This window comes from Oncorhynchus masou, unplaced genomic scaffold (assembly GCF_036934945.1).
Source record: "Oncorhynchus masou masou isolate Uvic2021 unplaced genomic scaffold, UVic_Omas_1.1 unplaced_scaffold_509, whole genome shotgun sequence".
NCBI lineage: Eukaryota > Metazoa > Chordata > Actinopteri > Salmoniformes > Salmonidae > Oncorhynchus > Oncorhynchus masou.
In genome coordinates this window covers 77,501-100,390 of record NW_027011492.1, presented here as the reverse complement: position 1 = coordinate 100,390, position 22,890 = coordinate 77,501, and the positions used below count along the sequence as shown (strand labels likewise).

The following is a 22,890-nucleotide window of genomic DNA, read 5'->3' as shown; positions in this document are numbered from 1 at the left end:
AGTCTCCTCATTGAAAACATCAGAAGCTCTTCAAAGGTAAATGATTTTATTTATTTGGTTATCTGGTTTTTGTGAAAATGTTGCGTGCTAAATGCTACTCAAAATGCTAAGCTAGCTTTGCATACTCTTACACAAATTAGTCAATTTCTATGGTTCAAAAGCATATTTTGAAAATGACAGTGTTGTTAAGAAAAGGCAGACGCATTATTTTCATTTTATTTGAGATTTTCAGAAATCGTTAACGTTGCGTTATGCTAATGAGCCTGAGGCTTTAGTCCCGGATCCGGTATGGGGAGTTTCAAGAGTTAACATGGACACCGTCAAAGAATGATTCGGGAATGTCCACACTGTCCCGCCCCCTTCTCAACATCAAGCCTCCTGATTGGCTGAGTGGACGCGAGGAGCAGCTTCCCGCCCAGTAAACTCACCTCTGATTGCAGAGCTGACAGGCGAAGCAGTCCAGGTGATAGACATTCTCTTTAGCTCTCATCACCATCTCAAAGGCTGGGATCAGCTTACTGCAGGCCGCACAGTTCCCTGTTACCCCAAACAACCTGCGGAGGAGACAGGAGGAACGCACTGTTAGAACAGGAGAGAACAGACTTCCCGTAGACACCTAGCATGATAGAGATAGATAGAGACCCAGGAGGACAGACGTCCTGTAGACACCTAGCATGATAGAGATAGACCCAGGAGAGAACAGACCTCCTGTAGACACCTAGCATGATAGAGATAGAGCCCCAGGAGAGAACAGACCTCCTGTAGACACCTAGCATGATAGAGATAGATAGAGACCCAGGAGTGAACAGACCTCCTGTAGACACCTAGCATGATAGAGATAGATAGAGACCCAAGAAAGAACAGACCTCCTGTAGACACCTAGCATGATAGAGATAGATAGAGACCCAGGAGGACAGACCTCCTGTAGACACCTAGCATGATAGAGATAGAGACCCAGGTGGAGAAGAGACCTCCTGTAGACACATAGCATGATAGAGATAGATAGAGACCCAGGAGTGAACAGACCTCCTGTAGACACCTAGCATGATAGAGATAGATAGAGAACCAGGAGAGAACAGACCTCCTGTAGACACCTAGCATGATAGAGATAGATAGAGACCCAGGAGTGAACAGACCTCCTGTAGACACCTAGCATGATAGAGATAGATAGAGACCCAGGTGGAGAAGAGACCTCCTGTAGACACATAGCATGATAGAGATAGATAGAGACCCAGGAGAGAACAGACCTCCTGTAGACACCTAGCATGATAGAGATAGAGACCCAGGTGGAGAAGAGACCTCCTGTAGACACCTAGCATGATAGATATAGATAGAGACCCAGGAGAGAATCACTAGCAGGGAAACTATCGGCTCATGAAATCATAGAAAACAATAATCTATTGGAAGAACAACAAACTTCTTTAGGCACTTAGTTCCGGCTTGTTCACATGATCAAACCGCATGTCTCTCTGGTCTGTCGGTAAGAGAACCTGATAACTACATGTCTCTCTCTGGTCTGTCGGTAAGAGAACCTGATAACTACATGTCTCTCTGGTCTGTCGGTAAGAGAACCTGATAACTACATGTCTCTCTGGTCTGTCGGTAAGAGAACCTGATAACTACATGTCTCTCTCTCTGGTCTGTCGGTAAGAGAACCTGATAACTACATGTCTCTCTCTCTCTGGTCTGTCGGTAAGAGAACCTGATAACTACATGTCTCTCTCTCTGGTCTGTCGGTAAGAGAACCTGATAACTACATGTCTCTCTGGTCTGTCGGTAAGAGAACCTGATAACTACATGTCTCTCTGGTCTGTCGGTAAGAGAACCTGATAACTACATGTCTCTCTGGTCTGTCGGTAAGAGAACCTGATCTAATGAATGATCAGAGAACAGCACATGGATACAGCAGGGTTGGTTTTTAACCTTTAAATAGTCCCAAATGGCACCCTAATGCACTATAGGCCCTGGAAAAATTTAGTGTACAGGGAATAGGGAACCATTTCAAAAGCACACTCTGTTATCTACGGAAAATAAAACACAGCTAGATTGTTGTCCCGGTGAATATCTATTGAGTGACACAGGTCTACCATCAACACAGCCCTACAGAGTGACACAGGTCTACCATCAACACAGCCCTACAGAATGACACAGGTCTACCATCAACACAGCCCTACAGAGTGACACAGGTCTACCATCAACACAGCCCTACAGAGTGACACAGGTCTACCATCAACACAGCCCTACAGAATGACACAGGTCTACCATCAACACAGCCCTACAGAGTGACACAGGTCTACCATCAACACAGTCCTACAGAGTGACAGGTCTACCATCAACACAGCCCTACAGAGTGACACAGGTCTACCATCAACACAGCCCTACGGAATGACACAGGTCTACCATCAACACAGCCCTACAGAATGACACAGGTCTACCATCAACACAGCCCTACAGAATGACACAGGTCTACCATCAACACAGCCCTACAGAATGACAGGTCTACCATCAACACAGCCCTACAGAGTGACACAGGTCTACCATCAACACAGCCCTACAGAATGACACAGGTCTACCATCAACACAGCCCTACAGAGTGACACAGGTCTACCATCAACACAGCCCTACAGAGTGACACAGGTCTACCATCAACACAGCCCTACAGAATGACACAGGTCTACCATCAACACAGCCCTACAGAGTGACAGGTCTACCATCAACACAGCCCTACAGAGTGACACAGGTCTACCATCAACACAGCCCTACAGAATGACAGGTCTACCATCAACACAGCCCTACAGAGTGACAGGTCTACCATCAACACAGCCCTACAGAATGACACAGGTCTAGCATCAACACAGCCCTACAGAATGACACAGGTCTACCATCAACACAGCCCTACAGAGTGACACAGGTCTACCATCAACACAGCCCTACAGAATGACACAGGTCTACCATCAACACAGCCCTACAGAATAACACAGGTCTAGCATCAACACAGTCCTACAGAGTGACAGGTCTACCATCAACACAGCCCTACAGAGTGACAGGTCTACCATCAACACAGCCCTACAGAATGCCACAGGTCTACCATCAACACAGCCCTACAGAATGACACAGGTCTACCATCAACACAGCCCTACAGAATGTCAGGTCTACCATCAACACAGCCCTACAGAATGACACAGGTCTAGCATCAACACAGCCCTACAGAGTGACACAGGTCTACCATCAACACAGCCCTACGGAATGACAGGTCTACCATCAACACAGCCCTACGGAATGACACAGGTCTACCATCAACACAGCCCTACAGAATGACACAGGTCTAGCATCAACACAGCCCTACAGAGTGACAGGTCTACCATCAACACAGCCCTACAGAATGACACAGGTCTACCATCAACACAGCCCTACAGAATGACACAGGTCTAGCATCAACACAGCCCTACAGAATGACAGGTCTACCATCAACACAGCCCTACAGAGTGACACAGGTCTACCATCAACACAGCCCTACAGAGTGGCACAGGTCTACCATCAACACAGCCCTACAGAATGACACAGGTCTACCATCAACACAGCCCTACAGAATGACACAGGTCTACCATCAACACAGCTCTACAGAATGACACAGGTCTACCATCAACACAGCCCTACAGAATGACACAGGTCTACCATCAACACAGCCCTACAGAGTGACAGGTCTACCATCAACACAGCCCTACAGAATGACACAGGTCTACCATCAACACAGCCCTACAGAATGACACAGGTCTACCATCAACACAGCCCTACAGAGTGACAGGTCTACCATCAACACAGCCCTACAGAGTGACACAGGTCTACCATCAACACAGCCCTACAGAATGACACAGGTCTACCATCAACACAGCCCTACAGAGTGACACAGGTCTACCATCAACACAGCCCTACAGAGTGACAGGTCTACCATCAACACAGCCCTACAGAATGACACAGGTCTACCATCAACACAGCCCTACAGAGTGACAGGTCTACCATCAACACAGCCCTACAGAATGACACAGGTCTACCATCAACACAGCCCTACAGAATGAGGGTCTAGCATCAACACAGCCCTACAGAATGAGGGTCTAGCATCAACACAGCCCTACAGAATGACACAGGTCTACCATCAACACAGCCCTACAGAATGACACAGGTCTACCATCAACACAGCCCTACAGAATGACACAGGTCTACCATCAACACAGACCTACAGAATGACACAGGTCTACCATCAACACAGCCCTACAGAAGGACAGGTCTACCATCAACACAGCCCTACAGAATGACACAGGTCTACCATCAACACAGCCCTACAGAATGACACAGGTCTACCATCAACACAGCCCTACAGAGTGACAGGTCTACCATCAACACAGCCCTACAGAGTGACACAGGTCTACCATCAACACAGCCCTACAGAATGACACAGGTCTACCATCAACACAGCCCTACAGAGTGACAGGTCTACCATCAACACAGCCCTACAGAGTGACAGGTCTACCATCAACACAGCCCTACAGAATGACACAGGTCTACCATCAACACAGCCCTACAGAGTGACACAGGTCTACCATCAACACAGCCCTACAGAGTGACAGGTCTACCATCAACACAGCCCTACAGAGTGACAGGTCTACCATCAACACAGCCCTACAGAGTGACACAGGTCTACCATCAACACAGCCCTACAGAGTGACAGGTCTACCATCAACACAGCCATACAGAGTGACACAGGTCTACCATCAACACAGCCCTATATAATGACAGGTCTACCATCAACACAGCCCTACAGAATGACACAGGTCTACCATCAACACAGCCCTACAGAGTGACACAGGTCTAGCATCAACACAGCCCTACAGAATGACACAGGTCTACCATCAACACAGCACTACAGAGTGACACAGGTCTACCATCAACACAGCCCTACAGAATGACACAGGTCTAGCATCAACACAGCCCTACAGATTGACACAGGTCTACCATCAACACAGCCCTACAAAATGACAGGTCTAGCATCAACACAGCCCTACAGAATGGCACAGGTCTACCATCAACACAGCCCTACAGAATGACAGGTCTACCATCAACACAGCCCTACAGAATGACACAGGTCTACCATCAACACAGCCCTACAGAGTGACACAGGTCTAGCATCAACACAGCCCTACAGAGTGACACAGGTCTACCATCAACACAGCCCTACAGAATAACAGGTCTACCATCAACACAGTCCTACAGAATGACACAGGTCTACCATCAACACAGCCCTACAGAGTGACACAGGTCTAGCATCAACACAGCCCTACAGAGTGACACAGGTCTACCATCAACACAGCCCTACAGAGTGACACAGGTCTTTCCATCAACACAGCCCTACAGAGTGACACAGGTCTAGCATCAACACAGCCCTACAGAGTGACACAGGTCTACCATCAACACAGCCCTACAGAGTGACACAGGTCAACCATCAACACAGCCCTACAGAATAACAGGTCTACCATCAACACAGTCCTACAGAATGACACAGGTCTACCATCAACACAGCCCTACAGAGTGACACAGGTCTAGCATCAACACAGCCCTACAGAGTGACACAGGTCAACCATCAACACAGCCCTACAAAATGACAGGTCTACCATCAACACAGCCCTACAGAGTGACAGGTCTACCATCAACACAGCCCTACAGAGTGACACAGGTCTACCATCAACACAGCCCTACAGAGTGACGGTCTAGCATCAACACAGCCCTACAGAATGGCAGGTCTACCATCAACACAGCCCTACAGAATGACACAGGTCAACCATCAACACAGCCCTACAAAATGACAGGTCTAGCATCAACACAGCCCTACAGAATGACACAGGTCTACCATCAACACAGCCCTACAGAATGACAGGTCTACCATCAACACAGCCCTACAGAATGACACAGGTCTACCATCAACACAGCCCTAAAGAATGACACAGGTCTACCATCAACACAGCCCTAAAGAATGACACAGGTCTACCATCAACACAGCCCAACAGAGTGACACAGGTCTACCATCAACACAGCCCTAAAGAATGACACAGGTCTACCATCAACACAGCCCTACAGAATGACACAGGTCTACCATCAACACAGCCCTACAGAATGACACAGGTCTAGCATCAACACAGCCCTACAGAATGACACAGGTCTACCATCAACACAGCCCTACAGAGTGACACAGGTCTACCATCAACACAGCCCTACAGAATGACACAGGTCTACCATCAACACAGCCCTACAGAGTGACACAGGTCTACCATCAACACAGCCCTACAGAGTGACACAGGTCTACCATCAACACAGCCCTACAGAATGACACAGGTCTACCATCAACACAGCCCTACAGAGTGACACAGGTCTACCATCAACACAGCCCTACAGAATGACAGGTCTACCATCAACACAGCCCTACAGAATGACACAGGTCTACCATCAACACAGCCCTACAGAGTGACACAGGTCTACCATCAACACAGCCCTACAGAGTGACACAGGTCTACCATCAACACAGCCCTACAGAGTGACACAGGTCTACCATCAACACAGCCCTACAGAGTGACACAGGTCTAGCATCAACACAGCCCTACAGAGTGACAGGTCTACCATCAACACAGCCCTACAGAATGACACAGGTCTAGCATCAACACAGCCCTACAGAGTGACACAGGTCTACCATCAACACAGCCCTACAGAAGGACAGGTCTACCATCAACACAGCCCTACAGAAGGACAGGTCTACCATCAACACAGCCCTACAGAGTGACACAGGTCTACCATCAACACAGCCCTACAGAATGTCAGGTCTACAATCAACACAGCCCTACAGAGGGACACAGGTCTACCATCAACACAGCCCTACAGAGTGACACAGGTCTACCATCAACACAGCCCTACAGAATGACGGGTCTACCATCAACACAGCCCTACAGAGTGACACAGGTCTACCATCAACACAGCCCTACAGAGTGACACAGGTCTACCATCAACACAGCCCTACAGAATGACGGGTCTACCATCAACACAGCCCTACAGAGTGACAGGTCTACCATCAACACAGCCCTACGGAATGACAGGTCTACCATCAACACAGCCCTACGGAATGACAGGTCTACCATCAACACAGCCCTACAGAGTGACACAGGTCTACCATCAACACAGCCCTACAGAATGACAGGTCTACCATCAACACAGCCCTACAGAGTGACACAGGTCTACCATCAACACAGCCCTACAGAGTGACAGGTCTACCATCAACACAGCCCTACAGAGTGACACAGGTCTACCATCAACACAGCCCTACAGAATGACACAGGTCTACCATCAACACAGCCCTACAGAATGACACAGGTCTACCATCAACACAGCCCTACAGAAGGACAGGTCTACCATCAACACAGCCCTACAGAGTGACACAGGTCTACCATCAACACAGCCCTACAGAGTGACACAGGTCTACCATCAACACAGCCCTACAGAGTGACAGGTCTACCATCAACACAGCCCTACAGAGTGACACAGGTCTACCATCAACACAGCCCTACAGAATGACACAGGTCTACCATCAACACAGCCCTACAGAGTGACAGGTCTACCATCAACACAGCCCTACAGAGTGACACAGGTCTACCATCAACACAGCCCTACAGAATGACAGGTCTACCATCAACACAGCCCTACAGAATGACAGGTCTACCATCAACACAGCCCTACAGAGTGACACAGGTCTACCATCAACACAGCCCTACAGAGTGACACAGGTCTACCATCAACACAGCCCTACATAATGACACAGGTCTACCATCAACACAGCCCTACAGAATGACACAGGTCTACCATCAACACAGCCCTACAGAATGACACAGGTCTACCATCAACACAGCCCTACAGAATGACAGGTCTACCATCAACACAGCCCTACAGAGTGACACAGGTCTACCATCAACACAGCCCTACAGAGTGACACAGGTCTACCATCAACACAGCCCTACAGAAGGACAGGTCTACCATCAACACAGACCTACAGAGTGACACCGATACAGGGGGGGTATAGAGACATGACATTGGACCTGTACAGGGGGTATAGAGACATGACATTGGACCGATACAGGGGCGGTATAAAGACATGACATTGGACCGGTACAGGGGGTATAGAGACATGACATTGGACCGGTATAGGGGGGAGTATAAAGACATGACATTGGACCGGTACAGGGGGTATAAAGACATGACATTGGACCGGTACAGGGGGGTATAGAGACATGACATTGGACCGGTATAGGGGGGAGTATAAAGACATGACATTGGACCGGTACAGGGGAGGTATAGAGACATGACATTGGACCGGTACAGGGGGTATAGAGACATGACATTGGACCTGTACAGGGGGTATAGAGACATGACATTGGACCTGTACAGGGGGTATAGAGACATGACATTGGACCGGTACAGGGGGTATAGAGACATGACATTGGACCGATACAGGGGGTATAGAGACATGACATTGGACCGATACAGGGGGTATAGAGACATGACATTGGACCTGTACAGGGGGTATAGAGACATGACATTGGACCTGTACAGGGGGTATAGAGACATGACATTGGACCGGTACAGGGGGGTATAGAGACATGACATTGGACCGATACAGGGGGTATAGAGACATGACATTGGACCTGTACAGGGGGTATAGAGACATGACATTGGACCGGTACAGGGGGTATAGAGACATGAGATTGGACCGGTACAGGGGAGGTATAGAGACATGACATTGGACCGATACAGGGGGTATAGAGACATGACATTGGACCTGTACAGGAGGTATAGAGACATGACATTGGACCGATACAGGGGAGGTATAGAGACATGACATTGGACCGGTACAGGGGGGGTATAGAGACATGACATTGGACCGGTACAGGGGGTATAGAGACATGACATTGGACCGGTACAGGGGAGGTATAAAGACAAGACATTGGACCGGTACAGGGGAGGTATAGAGACATGACATTGGACCGGTACAGGGGAGGTATAGAGACAAGACATTGGACCGGTACAGGGGGTATAGAGACATGACATTGGACCGGTACAGGGGAGGTATAGAGACATGACATTGGACCGGTACAGGGGAGGTATAGAGACATGACATTGGACCGGTACAGGGGAGGTATAGAGACATGACATTGGACCGGTACAGGGGGTATAGAGACATGACATTGGACCGGTACAGGGGGTATAGAGACAAGACATTGGACCGGTACAGGGGGTATAGAGACATGACATTGGACCGGTACAGGGGGGTATAGAGACATGACATTGGACCTGTACAGGGGGTATAGAGACATGACATTGGACCTGTACAGGGGGTATAGAGACATGACATTGGACCGGTACAGGGGGTATAGAGACATGACATTGGACCGGTACAGGGGAGGTATAGAGACATGACATTGGACCGGTACAGGGGGGGTATAGAGACATGACATTGGACCGGTACGGGGGGGTATAGAGACATGACTTTGGACCAGTACACACTGAGTATACCAAACATTTGATTTAAAGTGTTCTTAATATTTTGTCCACTCGGTGTAGATTAAAGTGGTAGTTTATCTCACAGATTGTACACTTCAAAAAATAAAAACATTGAAATCAAGTAAAGATGTGTTTTAGCAGGTAAAAAAAGATATATCTCAGTGTAAACGAATATCACTGAACATTTTTTGTGTGGTATACATGAAACAATTGAGCAATGCATGAACTCAAGACTGATAAATGATGGAAGGTATTGGTGCATAAAAAAGAAATGTTTTAAATCCTTTAGTCTGTCGGGTGGAATCAAAACAGTGTTCTGTTTCTCACATCCCCGCTGTGTGTCTGGGATCTTCTCTCCTCTCGGTTTAAGGCGGCCGTGGGCAGACATATTGGAAAATGACTGTCACACTGTTTTGTTTTGAGAAATTACAGACAGAGCCCTTTGGCAATCATAAAGTGTGTGTGTGTGTGTGTGTGTGTGTGTGTGTGTGTGTGTGTGTGTGTGTGTGTGTGTGTGTGTGTGTGTGTGTGTGTGTGTGTGTGTGTGTGTGTGTGTGTGTTTGTGTGTGTGTCTGTGTCTGAGTCTGTGTCTGAGTCTGTGTGAGTGTGTGTGTGTGCTTGAGTGTATGTGTGAGTTTGTGTGTGTGTGTGTGTGCGTGCCTGTGTCCACTCATCATATCCCATGAATTGACCTCCCACATCGATACAATCCCTGTCTCTGTGAGTGTTGAGCAACACACTCAGCAGCACGAGACAAAAAGGTCAATGCAAAACCACAAACATGAAAAAGCCATCAACTAAAGAGTCATAAACTAGAGAGTCATCAACTAAAGAGTCAACTAAAGAGTCATAAACTAAAGAGTCTTCAACTAAAGAGTCTTCAACTAAAGAGTCAACTAGAGAGTCATCAACTAAAGAGTCATAAACTAAAGAATCTTCAACTAAAGAGTCATCAACTAAAGAGTCTTCAACTAAAGAGTCTTCAACTAAAGAGTCTTCAACTAGAGAGTCAACTAAAGAGTCATAAACTAAAGAGTCATAAACTAAAGAGTCTTCAACTAAAGAGTCTTCAACTAAAGAGTCTTCAACTAGAGAGTCATCAACTAAAGAGTCAACTAAAGAGTCATAAACTAAAGAGTCTTCAACTAAAGAGTCTTCAACTAAAGAGTCTTCAACTAGAGAGTCATCAACTAAAGAGTCTTCAACTAGAGAGTCATCAACTAAAGAGTCTTCAACTAAAGAGTCATAAACTAAAGAGTCTTCAACTAAAGAGTCATAAACTAAAGAGTCATAAACTAAAGAGTCATCAACTAAAGAGTCTTCAACTAAAGTCTTCAACTAAAGAGTCAACTAAAGAGTCATAAACTAAAGAGTCATAAACTAAAGAGTCTTCAAGTAAAGAGTCATAAACTAAAGAGTCATGACAGCTGAAGAGACACACTACAGTCTGACAGTCATGTTTAAAGGCAACGTCTCCACGTCAGCGGAGACTGTAATCACGGTCAATGTCTCCATGTTAGAGGAGACTGTAATCATGGTCAATGTCTCCATGTTAGAGGAGACTGTAATCAGGGTCAATGTCTCCATGTTAGAGGAGACTGTAATCACGGTCAACGTCTCCATGTTAGAGGAGACTGTAATCACGGTCAATGTCTCCATGTTAGAGGAGACTGTAATCCCGGTCAACGTCTCCATGTTAGAGGAGACTGTAATCACGGTCAATGTCTCCACGTTAGAGGAGACTGTAATCACGGTCAATGTCTCCATGTTAGAGGAGACTGTAATCACGGTCAATGTCTCCATGTTAGAGGAGACTGTAATCACGGTCAATGTCTCCACGTTAGAGGAGACTGTAATCACGGTCAATGTCTCCACATTAGAGGAGACTGTAATCACGGTCAATGTCTCCATGTTAGCGGAGACTGTAATCACGGTCAATGTCTCCATGTTAGCGGACGCTGTAATCACGGTCAATGTCTCCACATTAGAGGAGACTGTAATCACGGTCAATGTCTCCACGTTAGAGGAGACTGTAATCACGGTCAACGTCTCCATGTTAGAGGAGACTGTAATCACGGTCAATGTCTCCATGTTAGAGGAGACTGTAATCCGGTCAACGTCTCCATGTTAGAGGAGACTGTAATCACTGGTCAACGTCTCCATGTTAGAGAGACTGTAATCACGGTCAATGTCTCCATGTTAGAGGAGACTGTAATCCATGATCAATGTCTCCATGTTAGAGGAGACTGTAATCAGGGTCAATTCTCCATGTTAGGAGACTGTAATCAGGGTCAATGTCTCCACATTAGAGGAGACTGTAATCACGGTCAATGTCTCCATGTTAGAGGAGACTGTAATCACGGTCAACGTCTCCATGTTAGAGGAGACTGTAATCATGGTCAATGTCTCCATGTTAGAGGAGACTGTAATCACGGTCAATGTCTCCATGTTAGAGGAGACTGTAATCACGGTCAATGTCTCCATGTTAGAGGAGACTGTAATCACGGTCAATGTCTCCATGTTAGAGGAGACTGTAATCACGGTCAATGTCTCCATGTTAGAGGAGACTGTAATCACGGTCAATGTCTCCATGTTAGAGGGAGACTGTAATCACGGTCAATGTCTCCATGTTAGAGGAGACTGTAATCAGGGTCAACGTCTCCATGTTAGAGGAGACTGTAATCACGTCAACGTCTCCATGTTAGAGGAGACTGTAATCACAGTTAACGTCTCCATGTCAGAAACAAGGTATTGCTACCGCTCTTGTCCATAGCAGAGCATTAGTATACACACAGTCAGTGTGAGGGAAACAGCGCCCCCTGTGTCTCAGTAGGTGTACACCACGTGTCTGATGCTGTCTGACACAAGGTATTGTAAAATGTAAATGTATTGCTACCGCTCTTGTCCATAGCAGAGCATTAGTATACACACAGTCAGTGTGAGGGAAACAGCGCCCCCTCTGTCTCAGTAGGTGTACACCACGTATCTGATGCTGTCTGGAACAAAAGAGTATGTAACATGTTGCCGCCGTAGGGTTTGATTGATCGATGCCAGGAAGCATTCGGCTTCCCTTGATATAATTTTTTAAATAAAATAATTAGCCAATCAGTGTTTAGCTGAGCTCAACTGTGGGTTGTCCTAGTGCAGCAAAATACCCCCCCCCCCCCCTACAAGGGAAGCCAGTTTGGATTTGGCTTCACATTAATCAAATCACATCCTGTTTAACAAAACGTTCTCATTGTCAGAAAAAAACGTGTCTGTTTCTGGTTTGCTTGTGTTGATGTCCTGCAGTAGTTCGCTTGTGTTGATGTCCTGCTGTAGCTAGCTTGTGTTGATGTCCTGCTGTAGCTAGGTTGTGTCGATGTCCTGCTGTAGCTAGCTTGTGTCGATGTCCTGCTGTATCTAGCTTGTGTCGATGTCCTGCAGCAGTTTGCTTGTGTCGATGTCCTGTAGCAGTTGGCTTGTGTCGATGTCCTGCAGCAGTTTGCTTGTGTTGATGTCCTGCAGCAGTTTGCTTGTGTTGATGTCCTGCTGTAGCTAGCTTGTGTTGATGTCCTGCAGCAGTTTGCTTGTGTCGATGTCCTGCTGTAGCTAGCTTGTGTTGATGTCCTGCAGCAGGTTGCTTGTGTTGATGTCCTGCTGTAGCTAGGTTGTGTTGATGTCCTGCTGTATCTAGCTTGTGTTGATGTCCTGCTGTATCTAGCTTGTGTCGATGTCCTGCAGCAGTTTGCTTGTGTCGATGTCCTGCAGCAGTTTGCTTGTGTCGATGTCCTGCTGTAGCTAGCTTGTGTCGATGTCCTGCTGTAGCTAGCTTGTGTCGATGTCCTGCTGTAGCTAGCTTGTGTCGATGTCCTGCTGTAGCTAGCTTGTGTCGATGTCCTGCTGTAGCTAGCTTGTGTTGATGTCCTGCTGTAGCTAGCTTGTGTTGATGTCCTGCTGTAGCTAGCTTGTGTTGATGTCCTGCTGTAGCTAGCTTGTGTTGATGTCCTGCTGTAGCTAGCTTGTGTCGATGTCCTGCAGCAGTTTGCTTGTGTCGATGTCCTGCTGTAGCTAGCTTGTGTCGATGTCCTGCTGTAGCTAGGTTGTGTCGATGTCCTGCTGTAGCTAGCTTCTGTTGATGTCCTGCTGTAGCTAGCTTGTGTTGATGTCCTGCTGTAGCTAGCTTGTGTTGATGTCCTGCTGTAGCTAGCTTGTGTTGATGTCCTGCTGTAGCTAGCTTGTGTTGATGTCCTGCTGTAGCTAGCTTGTGTCGATGTCCTGCTGTAGCTAGCTTGTGTTGATGTCCTGCAGCAGTTTGCTTGTGTCGATGTCCTGCAGCAGTTTGCTTGTGTCGATGTCCTGCAGCAGTTTGCTTGTGTCGATGTCCTGCAGCAGTTTGCTTGTGTCGATGTCCTGCTGTAGCTAGCTTGTGTTGATGTCCTGCTGTAGCTAGCTTGTGTTGATGTCCTGCTGTAGCTAGCTTGTGTTGATGTCCTGCTGTAGCTAGCTTGTGTTGATGTCCTGCTGTAGCTAGCTTGTGTTAACGTCCTGCTGTAGCTAGCTTGTGTTGATGTCCTGCTGTAGCTAGCTTGTGTTGATGTCCTGCTGTAGCTAGCTTGTGTCGATGTCCTGCTGTAGCTAGCTTGTGTCGATGTCCTGCTGTAGCTAGCTTGTGTTGATGTCCTGCTGTAGCTAGCTTGCTAAATCATCCCCTTCCTAAGCCACGGATGGAGACTTGTGGTTTTGTCTGAATTTCGACGGCGATCAACCATAAATTCATATAGTGCCACTGGTCTGAGACGATTGAAGTTTAATATGTAGTCTGAGTAGGCTGACGTCAGCTAGCTCGCTAACTTAGCTGGTTCATTGTTGCCGTTGTCTTTTGTTGTCACGGGCCTCATTGTAAATCACGGTGGTGAACTAACGGGTTTCAGAGCAAACAACCCAATTATTACCATGTAGGTTATAATATGGCACACACACACACACACACACGCACACACGCACACACACACACACACACACACACAGGCGCGCACACACACACACACACACGCACACACACACACACACCCTCTACTAGGGGGGGCTTTGGTTTTTACACACACACACACACACACACACACACACACACACACACACACACACACACACACACACCTATACCTAGGGGGCTTTGGTTTTTACACACACACACACACACGCACACGCACACACGCACACGCACACGCACACACACACACAGCACACACACGCACAAACACCCAGTGCATGGGCCTTAAAGTGTCTGAGTGAGATGGTGTGGGAGCACGTGCCTTTGAATTCATTAGGTGGCGAGGCAGGGAGCCCACCACGCTGTTTCATTTGCCTCCTCCCGGAGAGCCATTAGCTTCCCTGGTATCAAGCTGCTGGAGCGCACGGAGACGAGTGGCAGGTATGCTCTATCCATCTTCCTCTCCTCTCCTCCCCCTTTCCCTCCCTTCTTCTCCTCCCCGCAGGGCGAGGCTGAGGTACGGTGAGTGGCAGGTATGCTCTATCCATCTTCCTCTCCTCTCCTCCCCCTTTCCCTCCCTTCTTCTCCTCCCCGCAGGGCGAGGCTGAGGTACGGCGAGACGGAAACACAGACTGGTGAATTCTGGGAGGTTTGCAGCGAAGAAGTCCGTTTTTGCCACATAGCCACAGAGTTGTGGTAGCCAGGACGATGGGGGGCAGGTAGTGTAGTCACCAGTGCATTATGGGTAAATCTCCTGGACAATGGGGGGCAGGTAGTGTAGTCACCAGTGCATTATGGGTAAATCTCCAGGACGATGGGGGGCAGGTAGTGTAGTCACCAGTGCAGTATGGGTAAATCTCCTGGACGATGCGGGGCAGGTAGTGTAGTCAGCAGTGCAGTATGGGTAAATCTCCAACAGTGCATTATGGGTAAATCGCCAGGATGATGGCGGGCAGGTAGTGTAGTCAACGGTGCAGTATGGGTAAATCTCCAGGATGATGGAGGGCAGGTAGTGTAGTCACCAGTGCATTATGGGTAAATCTCCTGGACGATGGGGGGCAGGTAGTGTAGTCACCAGTGCAGTATGGGTAAATCTCCAGGACGATGGGGGCAGGTAGTGTAGTCAGCAGTGCATTATGGGTAAATCTCCAGGACGATGGGGGCAGGTAGTGTAGTCACCGGTGCAGTATGGGTAAATCTCCTGGACAATGGGGGGCAGGTAGTGTAGTCACCAGTGCAATATGGGTAAATTGCCAGGACGATGGAGGGCAGGTAGTGTAGTCACCAGTGCATTATGGGTAAATCGCCAGGACGATGGGGGGCAGGTAGTGTAGTCACCAGTGCATTATGGGTAAACTCCTGGACGATGGGGGGCAGGTAGTGTAGTCAGCAGTGCATTATGGGTAAATCTCCTGGACGATGGGGGGCAGGTAGTGTAGTCACCAGTGCATTATGGGTAAATCTCCTGGACAATGGGGGGCAGGTAGTATAGTCAGCAGTGCATTATGGGTAAATCTCCTGGACGATGGGGGGCAGGTAGTGTAGTCACCAGTGCATTATGGGTAAATCTCCTGGACGATGGGGGCAGGTAGTGTAGTCAGCAGTGCATTATGGGTAAATCTCCTGGACGATGGGGGGCAGGTAGTGTAGTCAGCAGTGCAGTATGGGTAAATCTCCACCAGTGCATTATGGGTAAATCGCCAGGACGATGGGGTCAGGTAGTGTAGTCACCAGTGCATTATGGGTAAATCTCCTGGACGATGGGGGGCAGGTAGTGTAGTCAACAGTGCATTATGGGTAAATCTCCTGGACGATGGAGGGCAGGTAGTGTAGTCACCGGTGCAGTATGGGTAAATCTCCTGGACAATGGGGGGCAGGTAGTGTAGTCACCAGTGCATTATGGGTAAATCTCCTGGACGATGGGGGGCAGGTAGTGTAGTCACCAGTGCAGTATGGGTAAATCTCCAGGACGATGGGGGGCAGGTAGTGTAGTCACCAGTGCATTATGGGTAAATCTCCAGGATGATGCAGGGCAGGTAGTGTAGTCAGCAGTGCATTAAGGGTAAGGGAGGCATGATGGAGGCGTGTTGGAGGCATGATGGAGCGTGTTGGAGGCATGATGGAGGTGTGTTGGAGGCATGATGGAGGCGTGTTGGAGGCATGATGGAGGCGTGTTGGAGGCATGATGGAGCGTGTTGGAGGCATGATGGAGGCGTGTTGGAGGCATGATGGAGGTGTGTTGGAGACATGATGGAGGCGTGTTGGAGGCATGATAGAGGCGTGTTGGAGGCATGATGGAGGTAACTATAAAGACTGTTGGGTTTGAGACTGGATGTTAAGTGGTAACAGAAAGTAAGTGAACCCTTTGAAATTACCTGGATTTCTGCATAAATTGGTCATAAAATTTGATAGTCGCAACAATAGACAAACATAGTGTGCATAAACTAATAACACAGAAATTATTGTATTTGTCTTGTCTATATTGAATACATCATTTAAACATTCAAAGTGCAGGATGGAAAAAGTATGTGAACCCCCTAGGTTAATGACCTCTCCAAAAGATAATTGGAGTCAGGCGTCAGCTAACCTGGAGTCCAATCAATGAGACAAGATTGGAGATGTTGGTTAGAGCTGCCCTGCAATATAAAAAACACTCACAAAATGTGAGTTTGTTATTCACAAGAAGTATTGCCTGATGTGAACCATCCCTCGAACAAAATAGATCTCAGAAGAGCAAAGATTAAGAATTGTTGACTTGATAAAGCTGGAAAGGGTTACAGAAGTATCTCTAAAAGCCTTGATGTTCATCAGTCCATGGTAAGACACATTGTCTATAAATGGAGAAAGTTCAGCACTGTTGCTACTCTCCCTAGGAGTGGCCGTCCTGCAAAGATGTCTGCAAGAGGACAGGACAGAATGATCAATGAGGTTAAGAAGAATCCTTGAGTGTCAGCTAAAAACTGGCAGAAATCTCTGGAACATGCTAACATCTCTGTTGACGAGTCTACGATACGTAAAATACTAAACAAGAGTGGTGTTCATGGGAGGACACCACGGAAGAAGTCACTGCTGTCCAAAAAAAACATCGCTGCACGTTTGAAGTTCGCAAAAGAAGGCCGGGATGTTCCACAGCGTTTCTGGCAAAATATTCTGTGGACAGATTAAACTAAAGTTGAGTTGTTTGGAAGGAACACAACATTATGTGTGGAGAAAAAAAGGCACAGCACACCAACATCAAAACCTCATTCCAACTGTAAAGTAAGGTGGAGGGAACATCATGGTTTGGTGCTGCTTTGCTGCCTCAGGGCCTGGACAGCTTGCTATCATCGACGGAAAAATTAATTCCAGAGTTTATCAAGACCTTTTACAGGAGAATGTTAGGCTTTCTGTCCAACCAATTGAAGTTCAACAGAAGTTGGGTGATGCAACAGGACAACGACCCAAAACACAGAAGTAAATCAACAACATAATGGCGTCAACAGAAGAAAATATGCCTTTTGGTGTGGCTCATTCAGAGTCCTGACCTCAACCCAAGTGGCCCAGTCAGAGTCCTGACCTCAACCCAAGTGGCCCAGTCAGAGTCCTGACCTCAACCCAAGTGGCCCAGCCTTCTGGAGTGGCCCAGTCAGAGTCCTGACCTCAACCCAAGTGGCCCAGCCTTCTGGAGTGGCCCAGTCAGAGTCCTGACCTCAACCCAAGTGGCCCAGCCTTCTGCAGTGGCCCAGTCAGAGTCCTGACCTCAACCCAAGTGGCCCAGCCTTCTGGAGTGGCCCAGTCAGAGTCCTGACCTCAACCCAAGTGGCCCAGTCAGAGTCCTGACCTCAACCCAAGTGGCCCAGCCTTCTGGAGTGGCCCAGTCAGAGTCCTGACCTCAACCCGATTTAAAATCCTGTGGCATGCTGAGAGCAGGTCACACCAGACATCCTAAGAAAATTGCTGAACTGAAGCAGTTTTGTAAAGATGAATGGTCCAAAATTCCTTCTGACAGTTGTGCAGGTCTGATACGCAACTACAGAAAACATTTGGTTGAGGTTATTGCTGCCAAAGGAGGGTCAACCAGTTATTAAATCCAGGGGTTCACATGCTTTTCCCACCCTGCACTGTGAATGTTTACACGCTGTGTTCAATAAAGACACGACTACGTATCATTGTTTGTTTGTTATTAGTTTTAAGCAGACTGTGTTTGTCTGTTGTTGTGACCGAGATGAAGATCAGATCAAATGTGATGACCAATTTATGCAGAAATCCAGGTAGTTCTAAAGGGTTCACATACTTTTTCTTGTCACTGTATGTTGTTGTATTGTTCAGAACCAGGTTGGGGAACAACTTGTTATAATTGGATCTAATACAGAACTGTAACTCAGAACCAGGTTGGGGAACAACTTGTAGTAATTGGATCTAATACAGAACTGTAACTCAGAACCAGGTTGGGGAACAACTTGTTATAATTGGATCTAATACAGAACTGTAACTCAGAACCAGGTTGGGGAACAACTTGTAGTAATTGGATCTAATACAGAACTGTAACGCAGAACCAGGTTGGGGAACAACTTGTAGTAATTGGATCTAATACAGAACTGTAACTCAGAACCAGGTTGGGGAACAACTTGTAGTAATTGGATCTAATACAGAACTGTAACTCAGAACCAGGTTGGGGAACAACTTGTAGTAATTGGATCTAATACAGAACTGTAACGCAGAACCAGGTTGGGGAACAACTTGTAGTAATTGGATCTAATACAGAACTGTAACTCAGAACCAGGTTGGGGAACAACTTGTTATAATTGGATCTAATACAGAACTGTAACTCAGAACCAGGTTGGGGAACAACTTGTAGTAATTGGATCTAATACAGAACTGTAACTCAGAACCAGGTTGGGGAACAACTTGTAGTAATTGGATCTAATACAGAACTGTAACTCAGAACCAGGTTGGGGAACAACTTGTTATAATTGGATCTAATACAGAACTGTAACTCAGAACCAGGTTGGGGAACAACTTGTAGTAATTGGATCTAATACAGAACTGTAACTCAGAACCAGGTTGGGGAACAACTTGTAGTAATTGGATCTAATACAGAACTGTAACGCAGAACCAGGTTGGGGAACAACTTGTAGTAATTCGATCTAATACAGCGCAGGACTGTTTGTTTTTAATTATTTCGCCAACATGTGGCTCTGCAGTTTTCTAACCAAAGAGTATTTATACTTTCCCCCTTCATAATAAAAGCTCAAAGCTCCTTTCCTGTGTAACTGCGTTACAGACTTTGGTTTGTCCATGTCATATTTTGAGGATGGACGTTGAGGAGTACCGATTGGTCACCTCCTTAGTCCGTCTGGATGTTCAGCCTGTACAGGTGGGATGGAACTTATGGCCCACATTATGACATCACAATGTGATCTGATAATAATAGACCAATGACTGTTCATCTGGGTATAGAGGGGGTGGGGGGGTGGCTCTAGACCAGTCTATCAGCCAATTAGGGCTGTGTATGTAAATATCATCAAATGTGTTTTCTAAAGCCCACGCGATCAGACAGAGCAATTCAGGAGTCAACGGAGGTTTCAGGGGAAATCAAATCAGTAACAGAGTGATTTATTAGACATAAAGTGAAGATTTAAATAATGTAATTAAAAAGGCTGCGTGTGGAGTTTTACTAAGACTCTTCTGTAAACATGTCTGGGAAATGTTTTATGTGTTTCTCCTCGTAGGACTTTAAAGAAATGAGTAGTGAATTATTGGGTATTTTCTAGCATGTGTCCCTTCGGGGAGGTTTTGCCGACCGAAGCCAACGCATCTAAATATTCAATCTTCATATTAAACATCACCTCCAGCAAATCCCCGAGCTGACAAGGTACAAATCTGTTGTTCTCTCCCTGAACAGGCAGTTAACCCACTGTTCCGAGGCCGTCATTGAAAATAAGAATTTGTTCTCTACTGACTTGCCTGGTTAAATAATTGAAATATTCTGCATTTGTGTTCGAAGCAGAGAGAAAACATCTAAGAATCCTGTTGTGTTAAATGTCTGCAGAACCTCAAAACGGTAGAGTACTACTTTACAGTCAGTGGTCCTCTAATACAGTGGATCTCTTTTATAGTACCGTACCCCTTCAAAGATTCAACCTCTAGCTGGGTACCCCCTCTAGCACCAGGGTCAGCTGTACCCCTTCAAACATTCAACCTCTAGCTGGGTACCCCCTCTAGCACCAGGGTCAGCTGTACCCCTTCAAACTTTCAACCTCTAGCTGGGTACCCCTCTAGCACCAGGGTCAGCTGTACCCCTTCAAACATACAACCTCTAGCTGGGTACCCCTCTAGCACCAGGGTCAGCTGTACCCTTCAAACATTCAACCTCTAGCTGGGTACCCCCTCTAGCACCAGGGTCATCTGTACCCCTTCAAACTTTCAACCTCTAGCTGGGTACCCCTCTAGCACCAGGGTCAGCTGTACCCCTTCAAACTTTCAACCTCTAGCTGGGTACCCCTCTAGCACCAGGGTCAGCTGTACCCCTTCAAACATACAACCTCTAGCTGGGTACCCCTCTAGCACCAGGGTCAGCTGTACCCCTTCAAACATTCAACCTCTAGCTGGGTACCCCCTCTAGCACCAGGGTCAGCTGTACCCCTTCAAACATTCAACCTCTAGCTGGGTACCCCCTCTAGCACCAGGGTCAGCTGTACCCCTTCAAACATTCAACCTCTAGCTGGGTACCCCCTCTAGCACCAGGGTCATCTGTACCCCTTCAAACATTCAACCTCCAGCTGGGTACCTCCTCTAGCACCAGGGTCAGCTGGGTACCCCCTCTAGCCCCAGGGTCAGCTGTACCCCTTCAAACATTCAACATCCAGCTGGGTACCCCCTCTAGCACCAGGGTCAGCTGGGTACCCCCTCTAGCCCCAGGGTCAGCTGTACCCCTTCAAACATTCAACCTCCAGCTGGGTACCCCCTCTAGCACCAGGGTCAGCTGGGTACCCCCTCTAGCACCAGGGTCAGCTGGGTACCCCCTCTAGCCCCAGGGTCAGCTGTACCCCCTCTAGCACCAGGGTCAGCTGTACCCCCTCTAGCACCAGGGTCAGCTGTACCCCCTCTATCACCATGGTCAGCTGTACCCCCTCTAGCACCAGGGTCAGCTGCACCCCCTCTAGCACCAGGGTCAGCGCACTCTCAAATGTTGTTTTTATGCCATCATTGTAATCCACTCTTAAGGTACATGGTTACAAAGGGTTACATGCTAGTGAGGATCCAGTCTTAAGGTACATGGTTACAAAGGGTTACATGCTAGTGAGGATCCACTCTTAAGGTACGTGGTTACAAAGGGTTACATGCTAGTGAGGATCCACTCTTAAGGTGCGTGGTTACAAAGGGTTACATGCTAGTGAGGATCCACTCTTAAGGTGCGTGGTTACAAAGGGTTACATGCTAGTGAGGATCCACTCTTAAGGTACGTGGTTACAAAGGGTTACATGCTAGTGAGGGCTGAGAATCCACTCTTAAGGTACGTGGTTACAAAGGGTTACATGCTAGTGAGGGCTGAGAATCCACTCTTAATGTACGTGGTTACAAAGGGTTACATGCTAGTGAGGATCCACTCTTAAGGTACGTGGTTACAAAGGGTTACATGCTAGTGAGGGCTGAGAATCCACTCTTAATGTACGTGGTTACAAAGGGTTACATGCTAGTGAGGATCCACTCTTAAGGTACGTGGTTACAAATGGTTACATGCTAGTGAGGGCTGAGAATCCACTCTTAAGGTACATGGTTACAAAGGGTTACATGCTAGTGAGGGCCGAGAATCCACTCTTAAGGTACGTGGTTACAAAGGGTTACATGCTAGTGAGGGCTGAGAATCCACTCTTAAGGTACGTGGTTACAAAGGGTTACATGCTAGTGAGGGCTGAGAATCCACTCTTAAGGTACGTGGTTACAAAGGGTTACATGCTAGTGAGGGCCGAGAATCCACTCTTAAGGTATGTGGTTACAAAGGGTTACATGCTAGTGAGTGCTGAGAATCCACTCTTAAGGTACGTGGTTACAAAGGGTTACATGCTAGTGAGGGCTGAGAATCCACTCTTAAGGTACGTGGTTACAAAGGGCATCAGTGTCTTAACAGCGCGATTTGCCAAGGCCGGATACTCTGAGCGCAGCCCTATCCAGAAATCTGTGAATCACATTTTATATTTGGCGTACACCGACGACACACATCACACAGCGTCAAGGACAACAAATGAACCCTGAACTCTGAACTCATGAACTCAGTTCCAAAAGTAAAATATGTTTTATTTAAGAGCAGAGAGAGATGAAAACAGAGTGTGAACGTTTAAACCAAA

General features: G+C 47.3%; 1 protein-coding gene across 2 annotated transcripts in view; it reads right to left on the bottom strand.

Annotated features, from left to right (window-relative positions):
• Positions 1-382: 382 nt before the first annotated feature.
• LOC135535751 (LIM domain only protein 3-like) overlaps positions 383-22,890 on the bottom strand; it is a 100,002-nt gene continuing 77,494 nt past the window's right edge. For both annotated transcript variants that reach the window (XM_064962178.1, XM_064962177.1), the window contains exon 3: positions 383-554. In XM_064962178.1, coding sequence (XP_064818250.1) covers positions 425-554 — 130 coding nt within the window. In that variant the 3' untranslated portion in view covers positions 383-424. The remainder of the gene's footprint in view (positions 555-22,890) is intronic.